Here is a 27,922-nt window from a genome sequence, read left to right as displayed (position 1 = left end):
CGCATACCGTATCAATATTTATTAAAATAACATCATACAGTGCATGGCATATAGATTCATAATATCACAACTGATCATTTCATTTCCTTCCAGTGACTTCAATCAGTCAACTTTTGTTTATAAAAATAGAGAGGCTACATAATTCAAAAGAAAAGGCAAGAACAGTTCAGAAACATGGAAAACATATATTAGGTGCCTAATATACAAATATATACATATAATAAATAGGAAAAAATGAACAGTTTTGGTGTATTTGTGGCTATTATGTGGGGTAGTCAACCCTGTCAGGCCTGGAAAACTGTCAACATTTCTCAGATCAAATGAATCTTGTTTTACTTCTTGGCTGGCTCATGTGTAAACTAAAGTTGCCATGAAGGGGGTTAAGAGAAATAAAATAAAAGTGGCAGAATAATTTGTTAATTTTGCTTTTACCAAACAAAACTGAATTGAACAGGTGAGAAAAAAAAAACTATATAAGTGGGAGCATTGTTTGTTGATTTTGCTCTTTTACCAAACAATACTGAATCAAAGGGAGGCAAAGCCTTTAAAGTGACCTGTGCCAGACACAATAACCCAATAAATGAAAGAAAGGTAGACATATGAAGAGCTGTTTGTAAGTATATATAATAGTAATTACAAATATTTACAGTTATCACTTCATCTTGATTCAACAGAGGATTTGGTCCCATTTATGTTAAAGCAATTCATTCAGACTGATTTTCAGTTGCAAACAAAGACGAATCTTAAAGTTTTACTTTCAGTAACTGAGGCAAAGAGGATTAGCATAGCTAGAAAACTGCTTTGGCAAAACCTAATTCACAGTATACCCCAACAAACGGCTGAATAACCTAGTTATTTTGTCTCTAAGTGGACTATCAAGAGTAATACTGAAAAATCAAACAAACAGTAACATGTTTCAAGTGGCATCTTTTTCCAAAAGAAGAGTCTCTTTGGTGGGGAACTAGCCAATCCTTTTAACTAAGTGCAAGTAATTTTTAGATAGACTGGAACTGATTACTTGCATAAATATGTTGCATAGAGACTTGATTATCATTTTTATGGATTAAAGACGTAGTAAAGATTGTCTAGCCAGATCTAAGATGACCTGCAATGAGTCTCTCAAGTGGCATCTGAAGAAATGGTTTTGTTTTAAAACTGCATGGCAGCAATGTTTTCAAGATGTGGTTTCTTGCAGGATGTGTTTCTGAATTTGGGTGAAGGTTACTAGTCTGATTTTTTGGGAGAGGTTAGCATCTACCAATCCAGTTTCCCTGGCAGTTTCTTTGCCAGATCACAGAAGAGGTGGATTATGACGTGTGTTTTTACTCTGTGCTCTGTTTGAATGAACTTCCATGCATCTTCAACTTGTGCAATCTGCCAGAGTAAAGTGGAAAGGGTTTAGTCAAACAAAACTCATCACAACAAATAAAACAGGAACATAACTGAGTAGGGAAGGTCACTTTTAGAGGGCCGTGTCAACAGACGGGTGCACAGAAAGTGGAAATTTACCTCTGGTTTTTGCTGCTCGACTGGGCTTCTTTGTCTTTCACGAAGACCGCGGCCTCTCCTCCACGGGAAAGGTAGGAAAATTCACCTTCTTTGGCTCTGAATATGATTCTAGATTAAAAATAAAACATATATACATTTTGAATTCTGCACGAGTTTTAAAAGTTAAAAAAATAAAAAAATTAAAATAACGTACTTCGACTGAGTTTCTCCTGATTTGACGCGTAGTTTACGGATGTGGAAGGTATCTGGGTTCCACCATGGCCAGCTGATGAGGGTGTCTTTCTCCCAGAATAGTTTAACCATCATTAGCTCTCCGATGTCTGCATCCGTAGTAAGCAGGAAAGACTGGGTGGCATTTGTGTTCAAAGTAGGCCTGTGGAATCAAAAACCATCTCTATCACTTTCTCTGTTCTCAGAGTCCTGTCTGAAGCAAAACATGGTCTAAAATAATTGCATGACATGAATTTTACTACATAATGTCACAAAATCACTGAAGCCAAAGAAAAGTCTCTCAATCTTCCTTAGTAAACATCTTAACGTTGCATTTTTGGGTAATTTTGAATGAATGTGAAACGTATCCATCAGGAAATGCTACTAGCTTACATAATGTAGGGCATATTTTCCTTCTCGCCGTGGATTCCGTACAATGAGATCTTCATGGGCTGATCAGTGTAGCTTAATTTTGTCTTGCCGAAGAAGTGCACCTTCACTTGATAATGGAAAACTGAGGAAAGATCATTATATTTAGAACAGATTTTTTAAAAAACACTAAAAATAAAATATTGATGTTTTATGTTTAAAAATCTAAAACACATTTTCAATTTATTGCTTTACTTCACTAGAAACAAATAAAAACCAATTTATATATACATTTTGGTGCCTCTCACCTTTATATGGCATAACATCTCTGGTCTTCATGTACATCTTGCTGCTCCTGCGTGTGCGGATTTTGTTCACTCCGTAGCCGACCTTGTTGCAGCGGTTCTTGCGGCAGCTGAGGCACATGCCCTTGTTGAAGATGTCTTTGGAGCTGCAACGGTAAGCAAAACTTTCTTGCTCCTGGTTCACCAGCGAGTCGATGAACAGGTGAATGGAGCGCTCATGGGAGCACTTCACGATCTGATCCATGTCTGTGGAGAACCAAGAAAAACATAGAAGCTTGTATTTGTGATTTTGAAATCAAAGAACGTCATAGGAGGATAATGGGAACATACTTCTTAAACCACTGGTGGCCACCATAAACACGGTGTTCTGGAGGTCACAGCCGGGTTGGAATGTTCCTCCATTGGGGTAGATGTCAATGTGGCCCACTGGCCTCTGAATCCCAATGCTGCGATCTGGGGAACCGCGGGTGTTGGTGTGAAGAACGTCCACAAAAAGGGCATCATCGGGGGAAAGAGTGCTTTGGGCATCTGCATACTCAAAACTAGGGCCAGCAGGATCCATGCCTGAAGATCCAAGAAGATTGCTCCATTTTAATGGTTGGCCTTTGCATTTAAGGGCTAGAATGGTAAAATAGAAAACTGACACCTAAAGAAACAACATCAAGTTACCTGTGATTCTGTTAACTTTATGTTTGGTTAGAAAACCAGTGATTCCTGCTACATGAGCGCCAAGACTGTAGCCCAACAGATGGAGCTTCTCCCAAGGATAGTCAATCTCAGCCTGGATGAAGAAACAAGACAAGATAAAGTTTACTGAATAAAACAAACTCTGTACCTTCACCAAATGCCCTTCACCTTGATGTAGAACAAACCATCTCTGAGTGTTCGACATACCTGTAACCAGTTGACAAACTTGGCTACGTCCCTTCCCACTAGTTTGGTGTAGGCGGCTGATGTAGGGTAGTGTTGTTGCGCGCGGGATAACCAGTCCACCACAATCACGTTGGCTGTTGGCTCTCGTTCATACAGGGCTGTTACCAGTTTGGGAACCCAGCTTTCGAACATACCCGTAACCTGAGATGAAATCATTGGAGTCATGGTTTGGACTGCTTTGCACATTCATTCAAGATCGTCAACAAGTGTAGCAGAAACACTCACCGTCCATCCGTGAATAACTATGAAAGTCTTGTTTTCTGGATTGAAGTTACATTCTCTGATGGTTTCGGGCTGACCTGGAACTATGTAGCACAGATCCTCTTCGGGTTCTTCGCTGGTCCTGAAGGAAAACTTGGACTCTATATCACTGAAGTCCGTCATCCATTCTGTGCCATTTTCCATGATGTCATCTGTTAAAAACCATATCAACATTGAGTTTAACAGCTAGCAAGGTACGTTCTGCATGCTTACCTTAAATGCTTTTTTTTTTTTTTTTTTTACTTGTAAGAGGCTTATAAAAATGTTAATTATTGAAGTTGTAAAGCAGCTTATCTTGCATGTGCTTATACTTTTCCCTTATTTTGTATATGAAGAATTATTTCCAAATTGCAAGCTTGGATCCTTTCCCAGTGCTTGACTGACTATACATTAAAAATAACATTTCACTGTAAGTCCTTCAATATGTGCTCATAACTGACTTTTCTGCAATAAAGACAGTCTCAAACAACTTTCTGACCTGAATTACTGTTGTTAAAAGTCTACAAACCAACATGGCCTTTTGAGACATAGTAATACAGTATATAAATGTATATTTAACTGTATAAAATGTATAAATAAAAAATACAGTATATATGAAAACTGCTTTGTGAAATCCTAATATTTTGCACAATCCAACATTATCTTCAATAAAATAAAAAACCAACAAATATAATAATAAAAACCAATAATAAAACAATAAAAAATGATTTAAAAAATGATTAAATCTTCTGATACATAAAAGTTTACAAAAATATAAAAGTACAAAAATAGAAAGATGAAGTATACATATAAAATGCAGTAAAAGGCATTTTTCGAACATAACTTTAGTGGTCATACTGGTGCAGTAACACCGCTTACTGATATCTGAGTAAATTGATATTTATTTGAATATCATTATATCGTATAATATCATATATTTATATGAATTTTAATGTTTAGATTTCTTTTAAACCTTTTAATGCTAAAATCATTGTTTAGTTTAAATTGCCTTGTTTTATTATGCCTTAGCACTTTTTTTATGTAAAGTGCTTTATAAATAAACTTAATTATTATTATTTATTTGTATTATTCGACTTCCCCAATAAAATATTAAAAGTTAGGCAACGTGAAACGTGAAACTACAACACTTTTAAACTACATAATGAAGTTTTATTCTCTTGTTTATAAAACAAATAAGCTTATACTTACCAAAAGTGGTAAATTCACTCGGTGGCTCAATCGTAACGTTAGTTGCAAAACCCGAGGAAATGTAGACAAAAAACCAATATATAAAACAAGCGCTGCTTACTCTCCTCATATTAATATAATTATAATGATAACGGATGCAACAACTTATTAAATAAAGCCTAAAAGTCGTTGTTTTCTGGTATTTACAGAGTTACAGCAGGTTAATATTCCAGTTGAAGTAGCAGCTTCTTTAGATGCCCTGCGCCAAAAATGTCTCTGAAGATTTTAAATCGGTACCGCTACAAGCTCGCCTTTATCCTCCCGTGCGGGACCACATGCAAATCAGAGAAATTCTATTGGTCGAGAGGGGTGGGGTAAGGCCTGATATGACCAATAAAAGGCCAGGAACCCCCCCCCACACTAACTCATCACTTACAAAACTGTGAAGTAGTGAGGCCCCTGAGAGTCTACAATCAAATCAATTTCTCAAAAAGGAAAAAGGTCTTTCTTTCTTTCTTTCTTTCTTTCTTCTTTTTTTTTTTGCAAAGTCATTTTGTCATTCTTAATAAATTATGATAAATATTTTTAAATTAGTCTTTTTAATTTTAAATAATTTAATTAAAGTCATTCTTAATTAAAAAGGTACACAAATTAAAAGTAACTATAACTGATTAAAAGTGTCGAAAAAATGTTAAAAACAGAATTACATGACTGTAATTAGGTATTTTATTAAATCTTAAAAAGAATCAAGGACTTCTGTTAAAGATGTGGTAGATTTTTCTCTAATGTTTTTTATGTTTTTTTATTATTTACTAATTAAATATAAGCAATATTCCTGCCTTTCAAATCTGACCATTCCTACATTTCTGGTAGACTGGTCAGATTTACGGAAACCATTCCTGTTTGATCACAGTCTAGTCAAGGTCAACACAACCAACTGATAAAATCGGCCACACTGTTTGATCAGCACTTTACATCCAATTAAAATCATATTTTTATTCCAAATTTGTACACTGTGTTCACACAGAATGAACTTAAATACACCTGCTTGATTATTTGCCAACTTACGGTCAGTGGGCGTGTTTAGCCACCCTGCGTCCCATTGGCCAGACAGCAGTGAGCTGACAGACAGCCAAGACTTTCAAATGTTTTAGCAAATCACTGGCTTTTCTGAGAAAAAATATATACAGGTACAAACAAATAGCCTATCAAATATCTCTGTACTAACTTGTACTTTTCCGAGCAATTCTGGAACGTCATATTTTGGCACTTCTCTGGATTTCTTTTGTTTGTCTTCATCTGGATGCAAGTGCTATAAACAAATACATGCAACTCAGTGATTAATGCTAAAAATAAAAGCAAGAACTCATGCATGTGCCCTTTCATAAACGCACTCCTACATGTGCATAATATCTAAGCACTTCTAAACATTTACTCTTTTGATTACACATTTCTAATTATATATATATATAATGAACAAACCTCCTCAAAAAAATAAATCGCTCTCACAAAGATTTAAAAATGGATGCGACTGCTCCGGCAAAACAGTTTCCAGAAAACAACATGTTTGAAAGCATTTGAAGCGATCATGCTTCCATGAATGATACAATAGCAAAACAAATGCAATATTGCTGTGCTGTAGGTTTTAAATAGTCATTTTTATTCAGTGATTTAAAGTTCTAAGTTCCACTCTTTGGTAAACCATTGATTTTTTGCAACATGTAATATTGAGCAGACGTCACATCACATCTCATCCTGAAATAATACAGAGAAATTAATCACTGTTCATTTAAAAATGTGACTTACTAAAATTTGAAGACCTGCTTCCTGAAGTGTAAAGTTTCTGAAAAAACCATTGCAATGACTGATTCACACATTAAACGAATAGTTCACCCTTAGGACATCCAAGATGTAAATGTAAATGCCTATATCAGTATGATATATTATGCACTTGCTTGAGAACATTTAACTACAATTGTTTAAATAAATGAGATTTGTTGCATGTATGAAGTGCAATGCAAATAGTAGCACTGAATACAACAACATCAAACTCACAGATTTGCACTTTTTATCTTACACAGTTATATGGTAACAGTTATTTTAAATGTTTGCAAGAGCACTAAATAAAACCCATCTGGTCAAGGCTGTGACTTCCAGGACTTTCATCTCTTTAGTCTTATCCTTCATTCCCATCTCGAGGTTAGCAAAGTTTTTCAGTTACATAAATAAGGCGAGTGCATGAGCCTCTTGATAGTTGCATTAGCTGCATTCATGCTGAAACATTAGGATTGCAGAGTCAGATCCCAGTGGGCATGAAACCAATGCCTCTTTCAGCTGTGAATGTTGTAACTCTGTCTGCTTAAACCCTCAAAAGGGATAGTAAGACTTAGATTTTGTCTTGTTAAACCTATGAAACCTAAAAAATATTACTACTTTAAAATAATAAATATACATTATTAGGACTGTCAAATGATTAAAATAATTAAAAAAGAATCATAATATAAATAAATAATATTTGTATGCATTTATTTTAATCCATTCTGTACATTCATAATTGGAAGTCGTTTTTTAATAGAATGTTTAATGCAGACTACATTTGCAGTACTCATTGGAGGACATGTTGAAATTATGGCCAATGAAGATGCAAAATGTCAAATTATGATAAATATTGATGCAGAATGAATATGAATTGTCAGGCAGATGTTATTCATGGAAACCAATGAAAATCCAATTTTGGTCATTTTATGAATAAGGTGGGTTTTTATAAAATAATAGAGTGGTTTTAAAGTAAGATTCATAAAGATACAGATTTTTTAATATATTATTTTAACAAATGCATGTGTTATTCCACTTTGGCATCTTCATTTATTGTGCTTGAAGTTGTAAAACTACAAGGTGCATCTCATATAAAATGGTTCACATTTTAACATTGCCCTCTACTGACAAACACACAAAAAAGATAAGATAAAAAAAAAAAAAGAATTTAAATAAGTTATGGAATATATATAATGGTAACAGTGTTTATGCATAACCAGGGACATGTTTTAAGACTTTTTAGTAATACTTTAGTCAAGTAAATTCCTAAATAATTAAAATCTGAATAAAAAGAGACCTGCAAAATTATAGCATTCAGTAAAAAAACTTCACCAAAAATTATTTTTGCTATATCGTAAGATTAAAAACAAAATGTTCGTTTTTACTAATGTCCTACTTAATCAATGTATTTAGATTAATTCAGGAGGGGTTTAGACATTTTGACAGAGCAAATACACACTATAAACCTTCCAGTCACGTGATGATGAGGGCTTTCTCTCAGCGTGAGATAAGCCTCGTTGTTTTGCTTGAATTTAAGTACGATACTCTTGCTGTACATCCTCCATTGTTCCCACCAGAGCATAGAGATCTCTGTTTCATATGCCACATATGTTATGCATGTTGTATGTAGGCTTACGTAAAGCACGAAACGAGAAGCTATGTCATGCATGTTTTGCCATAACTCTCAGTAGAATTTCTCTGTATTTGAGAAAGCTTCATGCAATTGCAACATCAATGCAACCTTTATACTACTCACGGAAAAGTCTCGGTTTAGAGCATTTTTGTTGGGCGCCCATTAGAATTTTTTATTTATTTTTTTGCATCTGATGCAAATCATAACACACCAGTCATAGACGGTGGAACAAAACAAAATAATAATAATACAAAAATAAATAAAATAAATTATATATATATATATAATTATATATATATATATATATATATATATATATATATATATATATATATAAATTAAGTGTTTATTTGAAAAATCTACTTTAAAATAAAAAAAATCTATACAAGTGTGATAAAAGTTATTACATTTTTAATAATGTTATCAAAATGTTAACCCAAAAACGTTATTTATACATTGTTCATGAACCATTTCTCTAAAACATTTTTTTTACATTACTTGCTGCTTAGTTCAGATGGTTCAAAAGCAAAAAATTATGTTCTCAACCTGTTAGCAAAATTATCAAATTTAAAAACATTTTAATGTTTTTTTTTTTTGTTTGTTTCTTTTCTAATATAATGTATAATGTTAACATAAAAAAAAGAAAAATTCTGAAATACTTTTTTTTAATATAACTTAACGTGAACGTTCTAGGGAAATATTTTGGGTCATTCCAGGGACAAAAAAACAAAAAGAATAAAAGATCACAGTAAATGTCCGTATTAAGGTGGCTTTGCTTCCGAATAGACACAATTAATAAAAAATAAATATGTAAAACACAATAAAAATAGCTTGAATGCTATATTTGAAGTCTTTTAAAACCATTTTAATAGCTTTGTGAGGAAAAGGTTACAATTCGTACAATCAAATGTCGTTATTCATTAAAAATCTCATTATTGATTCATTTGAGCTAACTGCCTTGTTTGAACAGTTCATTTAAACAAACTAAAAAAAATTGAGTGTGAATACAGCAGTTTCAGAGTACCCATCAGAGTACACTTTTTGGCTCCAAAAACCTCTGAAGATACCTTCACTTGTGATATTAACCTGTCTCTACAAGTTTGTGTGTGTGTGTGTGTGTGTGTGCACATCTTGTGAGTAATCGTTGAAAGTTTGACATATCTTATGCAGCAGCTTTCATGTGCATGAGTTTCTTGACCGATAGAGACTTCACTAAGAACACCAGTTACTGTTCTGGTTTGAACGTGTGTCTTCAGGAAGGATGCAGGGACCTCTGATTGTTTTCAGAGAACAGAGCAACTGGAAGAATGTCTTTGCATGCAAGCGGCGAGCTCAGTTGGGAACAGGATGGACTAACTTCTGGAATTAGGTTGACAGATTTGAAAGAGATTTATGTTGGCGAGTCTACTTTAATAGCCCCATTACTTAGTCAAGCTGATTATTCATGTTTTTCATTAAGCATGTCATGTCACTGAATGCAGCTGCATGTAGCCTAATAATGGCGATGGTGGCTCCACCTGTCTGCCATTAGTTGGACAAAGAGAGAGTCTGAAGTCAAGGTTTTCATCGTTATCATTTGGACCTCTCACCGACAGAAATATGACTTATTTATTACATATTTTCAAATAAAGTGGACTACTTAATTAACAAGCCCAAGTTAGGCCTACTTAATTACCTCAATGAAGCATTAAGTTCCCCTTTTGCGAAAAACGGCTATAACAGCACGATTTTACATACTTGGAATCAAACTACTTGTTGTTTCTGTAATTTTTTTTTTGTCAGTTACGCCTATTTGTCATGTTGCAGTACATTTTTTTTCCTTTTTAAGTGCATTAGATCATGTAGTCACTTACTTTGTTCACATGATGGCGGAATCGGCCTTCATGAAGGAAAATATGATCAAGAGTCGTTCTTGCACATGGAAAGGCAGTTTGTGGTCAAACTAGAGACCCTTACATACCACAAGGGGGCACTTAAGATTTTTGCTAGTACAGTTAGAATCGGTCGTAAATGTCTGCATAACTGTTAGTGACAGAGCGTTTCAAATAAACTAAAATTTATTTTGTTTTTTTTTTACATGGACTAGCATGTGGGAACGTTTGAGGATAAATCTGAATGTAACGTTTAATTATAATTAATACCAAACCTTTGTAAAGCAAATTGAATTGTGAACTACATAATCACAGATAGCAGTGTTGTTTTTCCTGTCACGTTTTAATCACTTTTAAATAACAGGCACTTTTCTCTTTGCTACTGAAAGAATCAAACTTGTGGCTGCACTTTCTGTGCTCTTGTTTCTTTAAATCGAGTTATATCTTATAACAGCTATTCCCAAGACATGCAGCCAGCGGTTTGGGGAATTTTTACCATAAAAGGTCATGCTGAGCTGAGCTAGGGTTTCCTGTGGGAGGGGCCTGTGATATTCTGCCTCTGTTTCTCTCTCAGTCACTCACAATTACTCCCTCAGTCATCTCCTCTTGTCTTATCTCCAGCTGAATGCCTGCATTTCACACAGAACAGATCATTCTGCAGTTAAAAGAAGCATGCAAATACATCAACAGCTGAGAGGGAAGTTAAATGAATGTGTGTGTGTGTGTTAAGCATATGTACATGCTAGTTTTGGAGAAGCTACTTTGGCTTGACAAGCTTGTGAATGTTCATTTTTAGTGACCTAAAACTTAGGTGTCAACATAGAATGACATGGAATGCCATCTTGGCTTTAGTGATATCCAAATAGTTGTAGTAGTGAAAAAACAGACCGACTGCATAATACTTTGTCATGCTAACTGTATATGCTACAATAATTGTTAAAAAAGCTTGCTTGTTAAAGGGAAAGCTATATTATTTTGTAAACATAGCTGGGCTACTGTCACATAGCAGAAAAATGTGGTTAAGTTAGTGGTACTAATTTTAGTTAGTTGATCATCCGTAAGAAAAGAGACACTCCTTGCGAATTTTCTTTTTGTGTTTAGTGTGGTTTACTCCCTTTTGGCATGTCAACATGTTTTAGTAATGATAGCAGACTACTTATTGAGCTCATATGTAAATTCCATCAATTTAAGCTTAGTTTAAAGGAATGTTAATACCTATGGCCAGTATTTAAAGCATGTTAATTACTAAAGAAAAGTACTTAGGCTACCTCAGTTTTATCAAAAGAACTGTGTTTATAAACCACTTTCAGTGGAAACTAAATGTTTTGAAAGTTAAAATACAGTTTCGAAAGTATATTCACAAGACTTAAAAATTATTGTTACCATAGAACACAAGACGTTTTACTTACTTTTTACGTTCTTATCAAGAAATTATAATTTATTTGTTGATAAATAATAGGTAGTCCCACCACAAAATTCAGATTTTTTTTTTTACACAAGTTTACACTTTCCAAAAGATTTTTACAACTATTTTTGTCAATAAATAATAAGTCCTGCCACAACTTAGACTTTTCACTTCATTGCTGTAATTTTTTTGCTGTCTGCTGCATTAAGGAATTTTCATAACATGTTCTTGTCCGTTAGCTGAATTTATAAAGTACACTTTGTGTTGTACTCGTCCGTTAAACTTCTTCCATGATAGGGCACTGCCCAATAACGACACACGTTCATACTTCCCTTCATCCTTAAAGCTCAACAGGGCTGGCATGAATAAGTAATGCTGAACGAAAGCAAAATCTCATTACGTCAGTGCCTAAGGGAGGCCAACAAAGACAGAGCACACTGTGTATTGCTATGATGTCATATGTAGCGATGACACGCAGCAGGCGTCAGAGAAGCTGTTTGTCTGGAGCACAGGTGTTTTTGGAAACTCTTCTCAGAATGCTCATCCAGGTGTTGTGGAGAGTGAATCATCTGTTTGACAGGCGAGTATGTCTGAGGTACATGCTGAACATGTCTCGCAGTTTTACCACCTTGATGCTCAAGTTGTGGTTTGTGGCTTGGCGGGAATTCAAGGATTTGTTTAGGTAAACCTAAAGAGAACTTATGAGCAAAATTAAAACTGAAAACCAAGTTTAAAAGAAGCTAGATGACTGTTAATATGTAATTCACAAATGTGTAAGAGAATGGCTGGTTTCCAATAGCAGTTAAGAGAGCCAGTCGGAGGAGAGTGATACATTCTGCACGTCTGCTCTAGTTTTTAGTGCCAAAGCAGTTAAACCCAACAGTATGACCATTTAGCACTTTGGGTCTCAACAACTCTAAATCAAGTGTGTGCATAAAGTGTTGCTTTATGTCAGACTTGACTGAACAAGGTATGAAGTGAATAGAAATAAATTAGTTTGCTTTCAGTGTAGGTATAATTAATCCTTGTACAAAATTTCATCAACTTTTTTTTTTCTATTAACTTTTTTAAAAACATTTTTCTCCTTCTTTGTATTTGAAGATTTGCTTCTCTCAATATTATTTATTTAATGTTCAATGTTCAGTGGTTGCCAGAGATTTGATGTAGACAAATGCATAAGTCACTCACGGAATAAAAAAAAAAAAAAAGAAAGAAAAGTGGACATGATATATTGATTTAAATTGAAATTATTGTAAAATTTTATACTAAAGCTTGTTTAAATTGAAATTATTGTAAAATTTTATACTAAAGCTTGTTTAAATTGAAATTATTGTAAAATTTTATACTAAAGCTTGTGTTAAGGGAAAAAAAAAAGAATTCCATTCCAATGTACAAAATGATTGGCCCAACAACAAGACAAATGTCGTCTGAAATATTTCAAGGTCATTTCCACTACAGTCAGTAACTGAGAATCTAGATGAGACCAGTTGCGTTGAGTGGTTCGAATAAGCCTTTGCCATCAACAACAGTGAATACTATGACTATCTTATCGCAGAATGCTGCGAGTAACCAATAAGAATTGAGTATTCCAGAGAGCTGCAAAAAAATAAATAATAATAGTGCCTTCTTTTAGAAAACCGCACAATTAGATGTATAATTTATGTCTGCTTAGAGTTAGGAGTTTTGAAAAGTACATAACCATTAATGTTAATAATAATATTACTGATACTTGCATTAGATGAGATCATTAGACTCATTTATTTATGCATATCACATACATTTCTAAAAAATAAAGCTTCTAAAGTGTTTTTTTGTTTTGTTTTGTTTGTTTGTTTCTTTTTTTTCAGTGATGCCATGTAAGAACCGTTTTTTTGGTTCTACAATAAACCATTTTTGGTTCATTTAGACAATAAAGAACATTTGTGCAATGGAAAGATTCCATGAATGTTAAAGGTTCTTTTCACACTTATGCCCAATTAAAGGGTTAAATCTGTGCGCAGGTCCTATCTGCTCACCTCTCCATCCCTGGGTCCTTTTTTAAAAACAGTATGCACCACTCCAAATAAGGAGAAGTGCTTCTGACTGTGTTTGGTCCAAGCCATTCCTTCTCAAGTGTTTAGATATGGAGACGGGTGTGGGTGGGTGGTGTTTTAGACTTTGGTTGGGTTATGTAAAGCGATCCACCATTGGTTGCAGGCAGCATCAGCTACATTCTTCTCCTCTCCAAAATCCCTTGCATCCAATAGCCTGACCACAGTTTCGACTGAAGGACCAAGAACTGCACTTTGTTCCATATTCAACCCAGACACTAGATCAACCTGCAACCATGGAGGCCATCAAGAAGAAGATGCAGATGCTCAAACTGGACAAGGAGAATGCCATTGACCGGGCTGAGCAGGCCGAGACGGAGCAGAAAGCTGCCGAGGACAAATGCAAGCAGGTAAGAACTAAGAAATTCAGGTAGGAACGCAGATAGAGGAGAGTGAAGTGAAAAATGTAAGAAGTCCTAACAAAAGTGCTGGCTACAGCATCAGTCAAGGCTGGACTGTATGATTGTAATCAATGTGAAGTGAGCCAAGACCTCATACTTGAAAACCAAGTATGCATTTGTGCTGCAATTCTGTCTCTTTCACAACCGTTGCTATTTTGTACAACTATGTAGGAATCCTATAAATAAATCTGTAAAAAAATTCTAACCAGAAAATGAACAATACTTTAAAGGCATTTATTAAATCTTGGTTAACGTATTTTTTAATGTTAAAAGGTGTATAGGTTAAGATTAGTTGAAAAAAAGAACAATAATTGAGTACATTCAAAATTAACTTTAATCGTGAATAATAAATTCTGTAAACAAATATTGTAAATTGGGATATTGTTATGATGGTATATAGTTCATAAAATATACTTGTTTATATTATACTGTACTTTAGAAAGTCAATGTGGAAATCTTACTCTTATCATGAATATTTGGTTGTAAGTCAAACCATCAGTATGTCTGTATTACACTATTTAAAATACTTACCACTTGTTTCACAAAAAAGGTTTAAGCCTAGTCCCAGACTAAAATGCATATCTGAGCTGTTTTATCTGAAAGAAACTTAATATATATATACATATATAATATCAGTTCCATTATTTTGTCTCAAGATGCACACCAGTAATGTTTTTCTTTCTTTCTAAGGAACATTTATATTGAACTAACTAACTGAATTGAACTATGGCCTAAAACCTGGCTTAGTCTAAGCCCTGACTGTAAAACCAAGCCTTCAGTTTATAAATGGAGAAGAGAAGTGTGTCTGGAATCCCTTAAATACCCCTCGTCTCTCTTAAGCTCAAGAACCCAGCCAAACTGATAGCCACAGATAGCAAAGTGTTTGTGAGTGTTTATCTCACTTACTATATGACAGCCTACCTCAGACTAAAATTAATTATTCTTATCTTCTGTCAAGAGAGCAGGCCTATGATTTCAATATGGGCTACCGAAACCTTTTCTGATATGCATTCTATATTTTTATTATTATTTAATTGTTGTACAAAATTGTATAAAATGCATAAAAACGACATTAATAATGCCCATGTATTTTTTGTCTTTATTTAGACATATACCTGTAACAAAACAACCACTATACAGCAGTATAATATGTTTATTATTAAAATTATATTATTGTTTTATTCTGACATAAAGTGATTAGACTACAACAATAAAAATAACTTATGTGTGATATTGCAATTTTTATTAAGGTTATTATTATTATTACTTTTATGGCCATATCATTAAATCAAAGTAATAAAATGCATATATATATATATATATATATATATATATATATATATATATATATATATATATATATATATATATATATATATATATATATATATAAACTTGTTTTGGGGTGTATGTCTTATAAATGTTTATGACTATATGACTACAGCAATAAAATATATATTTTTATTATTATGCACTGTATATATTATATAAGTTAATATATTTTTTAATAATATTACGCTCTGATATGTTAACTCACTTTTCCTCATACAGCTGGAGGATGAACTGGTCGGCCTGCAGAAAAAGCTCAAACAGACTGAAGATGAACTGGACAAGTACTCAGAGGCCCTGAAAGATGCCCAGGAGAAACTGGAGATGTCTGAGAAAAAAGCTGCTGATGTAAGTGACATATTCCTTTAGGGCTAAATGAAACAGAACCAGACATTATTCATCTATGATAAACAACTTGAGTCATTTAGGCTTTGTTATGATGCTTTCACTTCCTGTCACTGCTGCTCCAATCCCAGCTGGTCCATTTCAGGGTCACGGCACCATTTCAAAGTGTTTCAAATGGGAATTTATAGGGCAATAAAAAGCTTTACCTTAATAAAACATGTCGTCACAAGACATAAATCTTTTAAAATACCTCTTCCTCAGGTTTACTTCTGTGATGCCTTGAAACTGACACGTCGCTCACTGAAAAAATAATGTTCAGGTTTAAACACACATACTGGGCAATTGGGAATAGCTCACACCAAAATTTATATTTGCTCAGAATTTGCTTACTCCACAGCCCATTCAAAATATAAAGTAAGATAAGTTTGTTTCTTCATGGGAAGCGTTTGTAGAAATGTAGCATTACTTCACTTTCTCATCAATGGATCCTCTGTAGTAAATGGGTGCCGTCAGAATGAAAGTAAAAGTCATGACATTTGCCGAGTATGCTAACCCATACTCGGAATTTGTGCTCTGGATTTAACCCATCCAAGTACACAAGGAGAAAAAGCTAAATTATGGATAGAAGACTCATGTTTTATCCAGAAGCAATGGTTTAAAGTTTAAAAACATCTTAATGATGCATTTGCTTCTTACAAACATGCATATTTTAATTTTACAAGACATAAATTGATGGACTGAAGCTGTGTGGATTACTTGTGGATTATTGTGATGTTTTTATCAGCTGTTTGGACTCTCATTCTGACGGCACCCATTCACTGCAAAGTGCAAGTAATGCTAACTTTCTCAAAATCTGTTTAATTGAAGCTAAAAATAATCTTGCATGAGGGTAAGTTAATTTTCAGCCAATTTTAATTAAAATTTGAACAATCCCTTGATGCTGAAATAAAGTACAATGTGTTTGGCCTTGGGACAAGTGAGAAAATTGCCGTAATCACACCTGTATTGGTCTGAAGTGGTCCATCCTGTCCGCTGCTCTGATAAGCTCAGGTTACTCCTCACAATGTGACCTCAAAGGAAATGACTGCATAGTTTGAAGGAAAGCTGAGGAGGGGAAAATCGGTTCTTTGTCAGTCCTTAATGATTTCAGCATGAGGGTAAATCCATTTAAAGAGAGGTGTTCTTCATGTTATCGTTGACCACAGAAAAAAATTTCAAGCCACCAAACTGTATTCAATAAGAGGATAAATGCATTTTTGAGTAAGCTTCATTTCTTGTAGAATGTTCTAGGTTTCTTTAGGCAGACTGAGAACCCTGAAGCTGGGGATACAAACACATTTCGAGTCCCTTGGAGCAGTGAACTGAAAATGTGCTCCAGACAAGCCTACCACATGTCATGCATTAGGGGAAATTGTAAACTAATTATACATCTGCATTCACAACACCAAAGAAGAAGGTAAGATACTCTCAATGAGCGAGGGATTTTCAAGGCCTGTTACTGATAAGTCAGTGAACAGCAGAGGAGTCTGGGACTTCGGTTGCCATGCGGCAGCCCAGGAATCCAAAGAATGTAGCTAAAGCAAACACAGAGGGCCATACTCTTTTGACTAATGAAATCAATGCTCTGAGATCGCTGGCTCGTCTTTAGAACAAAAGCACACTTCTGAGGAATATGTGTCAAACATGAAATGGTGTGTAACTTCAAAAGTGGATGATTTAATTGTGGGGGTTGTAATTAAAAACTTGAATTTGATTGATGTGTTGAATTAGCAAGTGGTGGCAAAGTCACAATCTGCAGTGACTTTGAATTTGAATTTTTAGAATTGAAATGAAAATCAAACAATTGACAAATTAAGGCAAACAAAAACATTTATGTGATTAAAAACATTTTGCCATGTAAATTAATTTTGATATACTCTAAAAATGTTTTGAAAGGTAATGTAAAAAAATCTAAAACTGTATGGGCTTATTCAAAAATATTATTTGAAATGATTGAATCAACCTGAATATGTTAACTTACATAAGTTAAAGTACTTTTAATGGAGGTCAAGTAGAAATAACAGTGTTTCTCAGAGAAGAGGCCTCCAAAAAATGCCAAGAGGGAAACAAGATAATATTAAGTTATTAATAAGATGTTATAATATAACTTTATTAAAATCATAACAGCTAAAATCAAGGTTTATAACATGATTTGTATGTGACCCCATAGCTTTTAAACATACAGTTGTCGAAACGTCTATAGAATTAAGAAATTATTTGTGGTTATTTTAATGTATAATTTGACAGTGTAGCATAAAGTAAATAAAATATTTAAAATATTAACAAAATACGAGTAAATATAAACCAAAATAGTATTACTTTCTATGGTTTAGAGTTGTCAAACTTTATACAAAAACGATATTAACATAAAATATGACTGTATTGTGACTCAGTGGAGGCCCCGCCCACAATGACGTCACTCGGACCTCACTTTTCCACAGTTACATTGAAACTTTTCTGCAGAAGTTCTGCTTCCTCACATTCCAATGTCTCCATGAGACAGAAATAACCTCCAGCGAAGACACTTTTTTTGTTCACTGAACCGTTTTGTATTAATCCGGATTGAGAAGGATTTGGATAGCACATTTCGTTTCGTTTTCACTCCTTTTTTTCTTTTCTTTTTTTGCACTGGCCATTCAAGTACCTTAGCAACCGTTATTTTTGTAACATCCCTATATTCGGGATTATATATATGTTTCTGGTATTTACATTCTGATTTATTTATTTTTTTATAGCCATTTGAAAAGTTAAGCGTTGTTTTTGCGCATAGTTTATATTTTTCCTGACCACAGTCGGAGTTAGTTTCGCTTTTTAGTAGTAAATATAATATAGTTAAGTATCTAAAATGACAGGTGTGACTTCTTTGGACGCAGTGAAGAGAAAGATCCAGACTTTGCAGCAGCAGGCGGATGACGCAGAAGATCGAGCTCTGGTTCTACAGCGCGAGCTGGACAATGAGCGCGAGCTCCGGGAAAAAGTGAGACAGATCTTCTTTCTTTCTTCTCGCTTGTCGTCTTTACACTCCGGACTCTTCTACGCGCTCCCTCTGTGAACGCAGGCTTCTGTAAAAGCTCCCGGGCTCCTCTCAAGACTATAATTGTGTGTTTAGGTGAACAGTGAGACCTGGATGCAGACGTGAGGTTGTGGAATGAAAGGCGTTGGTCCAAAGGGACAGTCCGACCCCCAAATCTACTTTTGTTCAGTTGTTAGGCCTCAGTGTTTTCTCACGCGACATTATAACACCATTTTACCGTTATTTGAATTAATTTGCACAATTAACGATTCATTTGTTGTAACTAACAATTGTTACGTTTTTGTCTAGTCTAATACAGTTGCATTATATATATGCTTACACTAACACTTCTTAAATGTCTGTCTTATCTATCTGTCCATCTGTTTCTGTCTGTCTATTAATGATTTGTTTCTACCCCATCTTAAACCAGTGGATTAAAATTGACTTTTTATGGTGTAACCTAATGTACTCAGTCATAAAACCATCAATCCATCCATCCAGCGAGACGGAAGCACAAAGTAAAGTGGTAGTTATTGCATTTTTGGGGGGAGCAATTTCTGCCTGGTGTAATCAGGTTCATTTGGACGTATTAAATGATACTTTTCAATAAACCCTTTACTTTAGATGAAGAATATGACAAAATGTTGTATGTCAAGAAGTTTTCCTTGATGTGAAGATGCTTGTCAAGGAAGCTTTCCTCCCCCACAGTCCTTGGTGGATTTCCATTTCATGAAATTTTTTGACCATCCCGTGTGGAGCACTTAATGTTCAAGCTGCTGTAAGGAAATACAGCCAGAACCCTTCAGTCTGTCTCTTCTGATTTTAACTCTCTGAAATAGAACTGTAGGAAATGTGAATGCTCTCCAGTTTAGGTTTAGACAATGAAGACTTGTTAGAACTTTCATAGAACTTAAGTATTAGATTTTGCTGTACTCAAGAAAGACCCAAAGGATGTCCCATCCTGAGCTCCCAAAGGAACTGAGTCAGGATGTTGTCTCTTGTTCCACGCTGGAGTTTCCTGTGGACCCTCTTCGTATTCAGATGACTATGCAGATATGCAGGAAGCTGGCATTGCTTAAGAAAAGTCCTGTTCTTCAAGTGTCTGGAGACTAAAAGTGTGTCTATTGTTTAGGACCTGTTGACTTTTACGTGTAATGGAGATCTTCAGAAATGTTAGGGAGGTTGTTGGTCACATCCTTCTCCTACATCAACTTCCTTCTTTCCCGTTTGTGGAGTCGAGAAATACGTTAGTCATACAAATTTTGCTGGCTTTGCTAAATTGGGAGTTTTCCCACCCTTAGTGTGTCAGAATGCTGCTGGACTTGGTCATGACGTGACTAATGACCTCTCCTTATATATGTAGGTCAATTCACAGTAGGGTTAAAAGTCAAGAACATGACCAGGAACATATGTGAAGCCTGCACAAAAACCATTAGGCTCCTCAAATTTGCATTGACAGGTTCCCATGGTGTTAGAAATGATATCAAGACCTCGTTTGCATATCTTTTTAAAGTTTAGCCACACAAGTGGTCACTTACCTTACAACAGTTCAAAAATCTTCAGCTTTTCTTTGCATTTGGTAAGAAATCACCAATAATTTTGCATCTGCAACTTTTTCGGGAGCTCTTTTACCAGTAAGGTTTCTAATATGAACTTGAAAATGAACCTTCGTGTCCTTCACTTCCTTACCTAATTTCCACTGTTCGTTTTCATTTGATAGGCCTTATTTTCATAATATCAGTCCACAAAAAGGTTATAACACTGATAAGGTTTGTCTCAATGTTTGCTCACATACTGTACAATAGTACTGTGCTTCAGGAAGTCGACAGCAGTCCCAGGTGTTTCCCGCACATTGCAACCTTAAATGTATAATTGTATACGAACGTCAGATCTTGGTTCTCTAACAAGATCTGAGTGCACTGTGTTTTAAGTGGGCCTGGGAATCCACATATCGGGGAACGTCACACATATAGACGTTTGGGTTCGTGTTGTACGTGATGAAATGTTCAAGGCTGCATCCAGACACTTCTTGATAACATATGGCTGTGTTATTGCTATTCTTTAGCCTTTAAATCATTTGGGCACTTCACCACTAGCCTTCTCCAGAGCTTGTTTTACCATATATGGTTTGCGTCTAAAGCAGCCAGGGAACGCGGTGACTAAGGAAAGGGCATGGCTCATGAGGGAGTATCCTGACCCTGAACTGAATGAGGATTTTGGGAGGGGAGAGGATGTGGAGTGTGTCCATTTCCTGTGCATTTTTCTCCTCCCCTCTCTAGCTTTCTTTTATTCGAAAGGGGGTCAGCTTCCTCCTCCATTGATGTCTTGGTTAAATATGTGTGAATAAAAGTTAATTTGACCCCTTCTTTATTGATGTCAATATTGAATAGCATATTTAAATAGCATTTTGTGAGATATGAAGTCAAACTGAAAGATACAAACTGGCACACTGTAAAATATAAAGTCCTATTTTGAGATACAAAGTCACAGTTATGAGAAAAAAAAGTAGCAATTACAAGGAATAAGTTATATCTTGAAATAAAACATATCTTGCAACTACAGCTATATTTCTCATATTTGTGAGATAGTTGTATTGTGAGTAAAATCGCAATTCCAACTCTATTTACCTTAATTGCGAGATAAAAACTTTTATTTTAGTCACATTTACAGTTGGTTTGAATTGGTTCAAAAGTTATTGTAAATGCGAGATATAAAGTTGTAATGTGAGATATACAGTAAAGCCACAATTGTGAGAAAAACGTTTTTGCCGTAAGAGTGGGCGCGGCCTTTTGATGTCTCTGGCTTCCAGTTTTATCTGCTTCCAGCTAATTTTAGCTATACAAAACAGCTAATTTTGCAGCTTGATATTGCAAACTGGTGTTTCTTACTATATTATTTTAATGTATTGTCTCAGTTAGAAACAAACTGAGCTGTAGCACAAAAAATTTTACTGTTTATTTGCACTTTGTTATTCTTCTCGTTATTTGAAGCAGAAATCTCGCACATTCAAAAAAAAAAACAGCTTACTTCATTCAGCATTGAAAAATAAGGTGGATAAAGTTTGATATGTCAGCCTTGATCTACCATTCACACTCCAAATAGTCCACTGGACCTTAAAGAAGACAGTAGAGTAAGAAAGAGTCAGTAAAAGCAGCTCTGACTCAAAACAAAGATGTTAATCAGAAAATGAACGATTTGCTCTTTTTCTTTTTTTACTTTTCCCCTATGCCCTGTTATTCTGTCTCCTCTTTCAAACCCAGATGCAGTTTCCTGGCTGTGAGATTTTCCTACCGTTCTGAGAGAATTACGTGCTGGCTCAGTTGAGCGTCTGCACTGTGAGAGAGCCATGGTGATATCTGTCATAATTATAGCTGCAATTATCAGTGCAACTGACTCAAACTGGGCGGTTTGGTTGTGAGGTCTCTTTAAAGCCGAGAAATGTCACAGAGGGTGTATTGTGCTTGTTCTGAGGCCAATCTTTGTTTGAGTCTCAACGGGTGGTGGTGGTCATAAAGGGTGTAAAAATGTTTTTTCTGCTGCAGTTGATTGTGCTTTGTGAATTTTTTTAATTTTTTTTTTTACGAAAATGACGTCATCGTTGGAGGAATCCCCACAGACATGGAAAAATATTCAAACGTTATTTTAGATCCCACATGCATATTTTGGTAGTCGGTATATAATTCTATATAAGTAACCTTTGACCTTATTTTGTCGTCAGGCTGAGGGTGATGTGGCGGGTCTGAACCGCAGGATTCAGCTGGTGGAGGAGGAACTGGATCGTGCTCAGGAGAGGCTGGCAACTGCACTGCAGAAACTGGAAGAGGCGGAGAAAGCAGCAGACGAGAGCGAGAGGTCAATGGAAACCATTAATTTATAAATTACGGTGGAAGAAATGAATTGCTGTGTTGCTTCGGGTACAAACTACATGGATCTCTCAAGTCAAGTCCTAAGAGGGTTCCCTATCTGTCGGTCACTACGAGTTATGTCGACCGACAAATGGGGTCTCACTTGGGAGGCCAATCATCTCTGATTTTAAGAGAAAACGCCAATGAAATTGGCAAGTGGATTAACACACCTGAGCCACTCCCCGTGCCAGCGGGTATAAATAGGGCGACAGGTGCATCCACTCATTAGGTTTTACGCTGAGGAGCCGAGAACGTGTCCCGGCAACAGCGAATGGTTCAAGGTTGTGGCATGGGGACATAACGTCTCCGTTCCCTCCATCAGGGAACGAGGGTTACGTACGTAACCGAGACGTTTTACCTTTGGAAACATACTAACTGAACCATTGTTCAAACCAGTTCACAAATTGTTTTAAATTGATTAATAAGCAAAATACATAAAAAAAAATATTGTACAGTAATCACAAACAATCAGAAACCTCATGGAAATTGATTGGTCATTTCACATTTCCAGATTTCATTAACAAAAGGAATGATATTGATTATGAAATAAAGCTTAAAAATTTTTTATAATCTGCAGCATATTAACTGAAGAGGTCATCAGTAACATCTCCCATTGATGACCTGCTTGTTTCTGCTCCAGAGGCATGAAGGTAATCGAGAACCGTGCCACGAAGGACGAGGAGAAGATGGAGATCCAGGAGATGCAGCTGAAGGAGGCCAAACACATCGCCGAGGAGGCTGACCGCAAATACGAAGAGGTGAGATTCAAGTGTCCGAAAGAACGTTTCCCGATGTGTGAAGTTTGAAGCTCTTTATCTGAACGCCATCTTTGCTACAGGTGGCCCGTAAACTGGTGATTCTTGAGGGCGAGCTGGAGCGAGCTGAGGAGAGAGCCGAAGTCGCTGAATGGTATCATCTGCCTATTCTCACACTTTAAGTAGACTGAGGCCCCGTCCACACGGAGACGCGTTTCACTGTATACGCGTAAATTTTGTATCATATAGGTGTTTCGTCCACACAGATCTGGCATTATGGTAGAGTGAAACCAATATTTTTTGAAACGGGGTCCCAGAGTAATTAAATTTGAAAATGCCACCCGTCTGTTTACGTGTGGACAGCGAATCCGTATATTTTCTGAAATTGTTATTATGTCATCAGCCTAGTCAGTCACAGCTACGTCACATAACAGCGACAAAAACATGAACAAACACTGAACAATTTTTTTATTAACTAAGATTAACACCAATCAATAAATGTCTTGTTCCATTTTCGTTTATATACCGCGCACAAGGTTTAGTTTATCTCTGTGGCAGAATTACAGCACCACATGCTGGTCTGGCATGTACACTACATAGTTTTATGTCGGTTTTGTGGTTTCGTGTGGACACGGATATTTCTTAAGATAAGCAAAAAAAAAAGAGATTGGATAGGGAAAGCTCTGGCTTCGTGTGGATGTAGCCTAAGATGGGAATGTTTGCTGGTTGACCAGTTAAACATTGTTTTCTTCTCAAACACTTCCAGCAAAGCTAGTGATTTGGAGGAGGAATTGAAAAACGTTACCAACAACCTTAAATCCCTAGAGGCTCAAGCAGAGAAAGTAAGTCAACATCTCTCTTTTATCTGCTAATGTTCACAAAGACACAATTTTAAACCTCTATAATAATCATCGCTCGACTTCAGAGCCTGAGAATTGCTCTGAAACTAAAACACAGTAATTTACGGTTCAAGTTCTCATAACATAATAGTTCTGAGGACAATACAGAGTGTATTCAAAGTTGACAGAAAGTGAAATAGATTTTCTGTATCTGTCTTTGTTTGCATGTTTCAGTACTCAGAAAAAGAAGACAAGTATGAAGAGGAAATTAAAGTTCTTAGTGACAAGCTGAAGGAGGTAAGGGCTGCAATAAATGAGACAAGGGTCAAAGATAAGCTGCCCCTTTTCACCCCCAAATGTCTTTTTTCAACGTCCTTATTGTTTTTTCAGGCTGAGACCCGCGCAGAGTTTGCAGAGAGGACAGTGGCCAAACTGGAAAAATCCATCGATGACCTGGAAGGTACGAACACAGTAATCCGTGTTTTAACTGAGTTCTTTATAAACAAGTTTACAGTGGAGCCAAAAGTTCAACTGAAACGGTTTAGCAATATTGGGGAGTAACACAATGAACATAGAGCTTCTGCTTAGTTAGTGCAAGTTAGCTGTTTTCAAAACACTGTACTGTAGCTTTTCCAGTAATTAGCAATGACTACTGTTGTAACTGTGTAGCATGACAACAGGTTGATGCCCTCCAGTGCATCTGCTCCTTCGGAGCTTTGTTCAAATAGTTTATTTCAGTGAAGTTGTTCATAAAGATTCACAGTAGCTGCTTTCAAAGCAGTGTTACTTTTCCGGGAATGAGATATTTTCACCAGTAAAATGAGAGTAGCACAACAAAAACATAGGTAAATATGATTCATTTTAGTTTGATTGGTTTGGGCAGTTGTAAAAATGGCTTTGTTTAGAGGCAGCTAACTGATTGGATTGGTTTGGGTGGCCCGTTTTAGTGAATCGTTTCACTTAGAAAAAAAGAACTAGTTCAAAAACTAGATTTGATTTATTTGGGTGGTCCATTTTAGTGAATCACTTCATTCTGATGGAATCAGAAACTAGATTCGATTGGTTTGGGAGGTTTGTCTTTTGCAAATGGTTGCATTCAGTCAAAATTAACAGGTACAGATTGAAAGAACATGCATAAAAAATGTTGTTACTCTTAAATATATTGAATACACTTTATTTTATTTGTATACTATGATGCAGCTACAGCTTTTTCTAAAGGGTTATTTCTGACTATAGTTTGACTTGGCAAGCAACACAACACACTATACTGTTCTTATGAAAACTAAAGTGAACGCGAGGAAGTGGCTAAATGAACTTTTTACCTTCAGAAATGACCAGTGGCGAAGCAGGACACATTGAAAAGTTTTGTGTGGGTGGGATTTTACAGGTCACAGGCGGGTCATGCTCCCCGTCTATATAAGGGCTAAAATCTTTTGAAACACACAACACCATATTGTTTTAGAGTAATTTTGTCAGAGTTCCGGGAAGCTCGTGTTTCAGCTGCTTGAACCTTTCACTGGAAGATGATATATTCGGCTCAGTATATGGAGTATATAGCTCCTGTCCCAAGAGAAATGTAGTATGTTGGTTTCATACAGCGCATTCAAGTCAACTCTTTATGAGACCAAACTCTGCATTTGCTCATTAAAAGAATATATGACAAGTAACTAGGGAGCATATCTTCTGTGGGCCAGATGGAAATTCTACAGTCATTGTTGGTTTGCACATGATTTTTTTTTTATTGTTCCTGGTAGAATATGATCTTCATAGATGGTTTAGTCTTCATACATCCATTAACTTCTTGTCTTTCTCTTTTTCAATTGGTTTCTGTCCATTGCTGCTTCTCATCCTTCGCTTTCCTGTTCTTCCTGCCAATCTTCAGATGAACTCTATGCTCAGAAGCTGAAGTATAAAGCCATTTCTGAGGAGCTGGACCATGCTCTAAATGACATGACCTCCCTGTAGATCCATCTCTGTCCCACTCTGCCGCACTTCCTGCTACTGTATCTCAGATTTCTAGACACTTTCTTCATGTTTGCTTCATTTTCTTCAATGTGCCTTTGCTAGTCTCAATAAAACACCCCTGTTGTTTGATTTCAGCCTCTCAGTCTTCTGTTTTAATTGTTAATGATTCGTTTTTAATATTGAGAAGGGCCCCTACAGTGGTGCAAATCATTGAAATATGAGGAATCTTAGACCTACAGTAGATTAAATATTTAACTTTCTTGTAAGCCATAGTGATGTCTCATTTGTGAGCGAATTGTTCTCTTGACTCCAGTGTTCCAATGTTCAAATTAGTTCACAAATTTGTATTTTTAGTGAATCTGTCTGAATTCAATAGATTTTCTTTTCATTATTACCCATTAATCACCAATGACTGGAAAGGTCTTGGAAATGCATAGGTCTTGGAAATTCATTTCTCAAAAAGTATCAGAATTTGGTATTAGCTAGGCTAGCTATAACTAGCCTATATTAAAATGTTAAATGTATAAACATTCTTAAGCTTCCTGCTCCTCTCTTATAACATTCTGATGTCCACAAAGGTGAGGTTACATTACAGTTCTGACTGATTTCCCACTTATACATATTTTACTAATCTTCACATTAAAAAGTTCTTCTGTGGACATACACGCCATCTTAATTTGATATTTACACTAACACACCATTCAGTTCAAGTGAATGAAAATTTGATGTTGTTCAAGATTTTGTGGTGGATGAAGTGCACTAAACTAAGACTGCAGGTCTGTTTTCACATGTGTGCAGAATACATATTTACAGCATTAGCATCTGACTTGTTATTTTCATTTTTGCTTTTAGAAAAATTATCTACTGCAAAAGAAGAAAACCTCGGAATGCATCAAGTGCTGGATCAGACGCTTCAGGAGCTCAACAGCTTATAAGAGACACGATGAGAGAGAACGACGTCCATCTTGCAACATTCCACAAATACTTTGCTTCATTCCAACTCGCAAAATCTATTGAGCCCTGTTTTCTCACAGAATAGGTTAATAATTTAATTTTTCATCTGAGGTATTTCTTTTGCGCTTTTATACAAGTTAGCTCGATATCGCTATTTGCTAAAATAGCCAAACATCCTGAGGTGCTATATCCCGAGTTTTCCCACTAAAACATGGTTATAAGTAGTTTAATAAATGCCATACCGCATGGAAAGTGAATATGTTAATGTGCTGAGCAGAAATTCCCTTGAAGTTTCGCTATTAATGTATTCCGGTCAAATGAAGACATCAATGATGGTGCTTTCATTGCAGTGTTGCTATTGTGTACATCATGCGCGCCATCTCCTGGCCACGTGATGCACTGCAGTACATTACTCCACTGATACTTCTTTTTTGCTTTTTATTTTTCTCATATATTTTTTTTAATACGATGGTATTTTTTACATGCACACAGTACCATGGCATATTTAAAAGTACCTGAATAATTTTGTGTAACCACAACATAAAGCGGCCCAAACAAAGACCAAAGAAATATTAGCTCTTCCCTTTTTTTTTGTGTGAATGCGTTGTTGCTTTTTTCTTGTCAAATGAGTATTTCAAAATGCCTCAAAGTTTCTTTTCCACTTTCTGTGTAATACATTTTTATAAAAAGCCTGTTTGTGTTTGATTATTGTCCTGTAGACTCCAATTACATGAACGATAAGCTTCATATTTTTTTACAGACTTCCAAGTTAAAACCTAGTTTCTGCCTGTTTTTATTCATTATGTGGT

The 27,922-nt window shown here is 35.7% G+C and overlaps 2 protein-coding genes across 6 annotated transcripts; one reads left to right on the top strand and one right to left on the bottom strand.

Annotated features, from left to right (window-relative positions):
- Positions 1 to 4: 4 nt before the first annotated feature.
- Positions 5 to 10,073, bottom strand: LOC113064829 (lipoprotein lipase-like). Of its 2 annotated transcripts, none has more exons than XM_026235782.1 (10): positions 10,056 to 10,073; positions 3,552 to 3,739; positions 3,288 to 3,467; positions 3,063 to 3,174; positions 2,724 to 2,957; positions 2,397 to 2,639; positions 2,113 to 2,233; positions 1,703 to 1,882; positions 1,510 to 1,617; positions 5 to 1,374 (listed from the first exon to the last, which is right to left on the bottom strand). In XM_026235782.1, the coding sequence occupies exons 2-10, from the start codon at positions 3,729 to 3,731 to the stop codon at positions 1,323 to 1,325; spliced, it is 1,410 nt and encodes a 469-aa protein (XP_026091567.1). In that variant the 5' UTR covers positions 3,732 to 3,739; positions 10,056 to 10,073; the 3' UTR covers positions 5 to 1,322. The 2 variants fall into 2 exon arrangements, with proteins under 2 accessions (XP_026091567.1, XP_026091566.1); XM_026235781.1 differs by lacking the exon at positions 10,056 to 10,073 and adding an exon at positions 4,776 to 5,025.
- A 3,573-nt stretch (positions 10,074 to 13,646) lies between these two features.
- On the top strand, positions 13,647 to 27,805 carry tpm4a (tropomyosin 4a). Of its 4 annotated transcripts, none has more exons than XM_026235778.1 (9): positions 13,647 to 13,918; positions 15,521 to 15,646; positions 22,414 to 22,547; positions 23,241 to 23,358; positions 23,439 to 23,509; positions 24,122 to 24,197; positions 24,429 to 24,491; positions 24,585 to 24,654; positions 27,012 to 27,805. In XM_026235778.1, exons 1-9 carry the CDS (start codon positions 13,805 to 13,807, stop codon positions 27,092 to 27,094), a joined length of 855 nt encoding a protein of 284 aa, XP_026091563.1. In that variant the 5' UTR covers positions 13,647 to 13,804; the 3' UTR covers positions 27,095 to 27,805. The 4 variants fall into 4 exon arrangements, with proteins under 4 accessions (XP_026091563.1, XP_026091562.1, XP_026091565.1 ...); XM_026235777.1 differs by lacking the exon at positions 27,012 to 27,805 and adding an exon at positions 26,077 to 26,293 and having other exon boundaries at positions 13,648 to 13,918; XM_026235780.1 differs by lacking the exons at positions 13,647 to 13,918; positions 15,521 to 15,646 and adding an exon at positions 18,156 to 18,659.
- Positions 27,806 to 27,922: the final 117 nt, after the last annotated feature.

The sequence above is a fragment of the Carassius auratus genome, chromosome 47 (assembly GCF_003368295.1).
Source record: "Carassius auratus strain Wakin chromosome 47, ASM336829v1, whole genome shotgun sequence".
NCBI lineage: Eukaryota > Metazoa > Chordata > Actinopteri > Cypriniformes > Cyprinidae > Carassius > Carassius auratus.
This window is presented reverse-complemented; position numbering and strand designations above follow the sequence as displayed.

Coding starts and splice junctions, on each gene's coding strand:
- LOC113064829 (XM_026235781.1), bottom strand. CDS start 4,884: ATGAGGAGAGTAAGCAGCGCTTGTTTTATATATTGGTTTTTTGTCTAC. Junction 2,958..3,062: donor TAAAGTTAACAGAATCACAG/GTAACTTGATGT, acceptor TTGGATCTTCAG/GCATGGATCCTGCTGGCCCT. Junction 1,883..2,112: donor GAAAATATGCCCTACATTAT/GTAAGCTAGTAG, acceptor TTGATTCCACAG/GCCTACTTTGAACACAAATG.
- tpm4a (XM_026235778.1), top strand. CDS start 13,805: ATGGAGGCCATCAAGAAGAAGATGCAGATGCTCAAACTGGACAAGGAG. Junction 24,492..24,584: donor TTAGTGACAAGCTGAAGGAG/GTAAGGGCTGCA, acceptor TTGTTTTTTCAG/GCTGAGACCCGCGCAGAGTT. Junction 24,655..27,011: donor ATCCATCGATGACCTGGAAG/GTACGAACACAG, acceptor TTTTGCTTTTAG/AAAAATTATCTACTGCAAAA.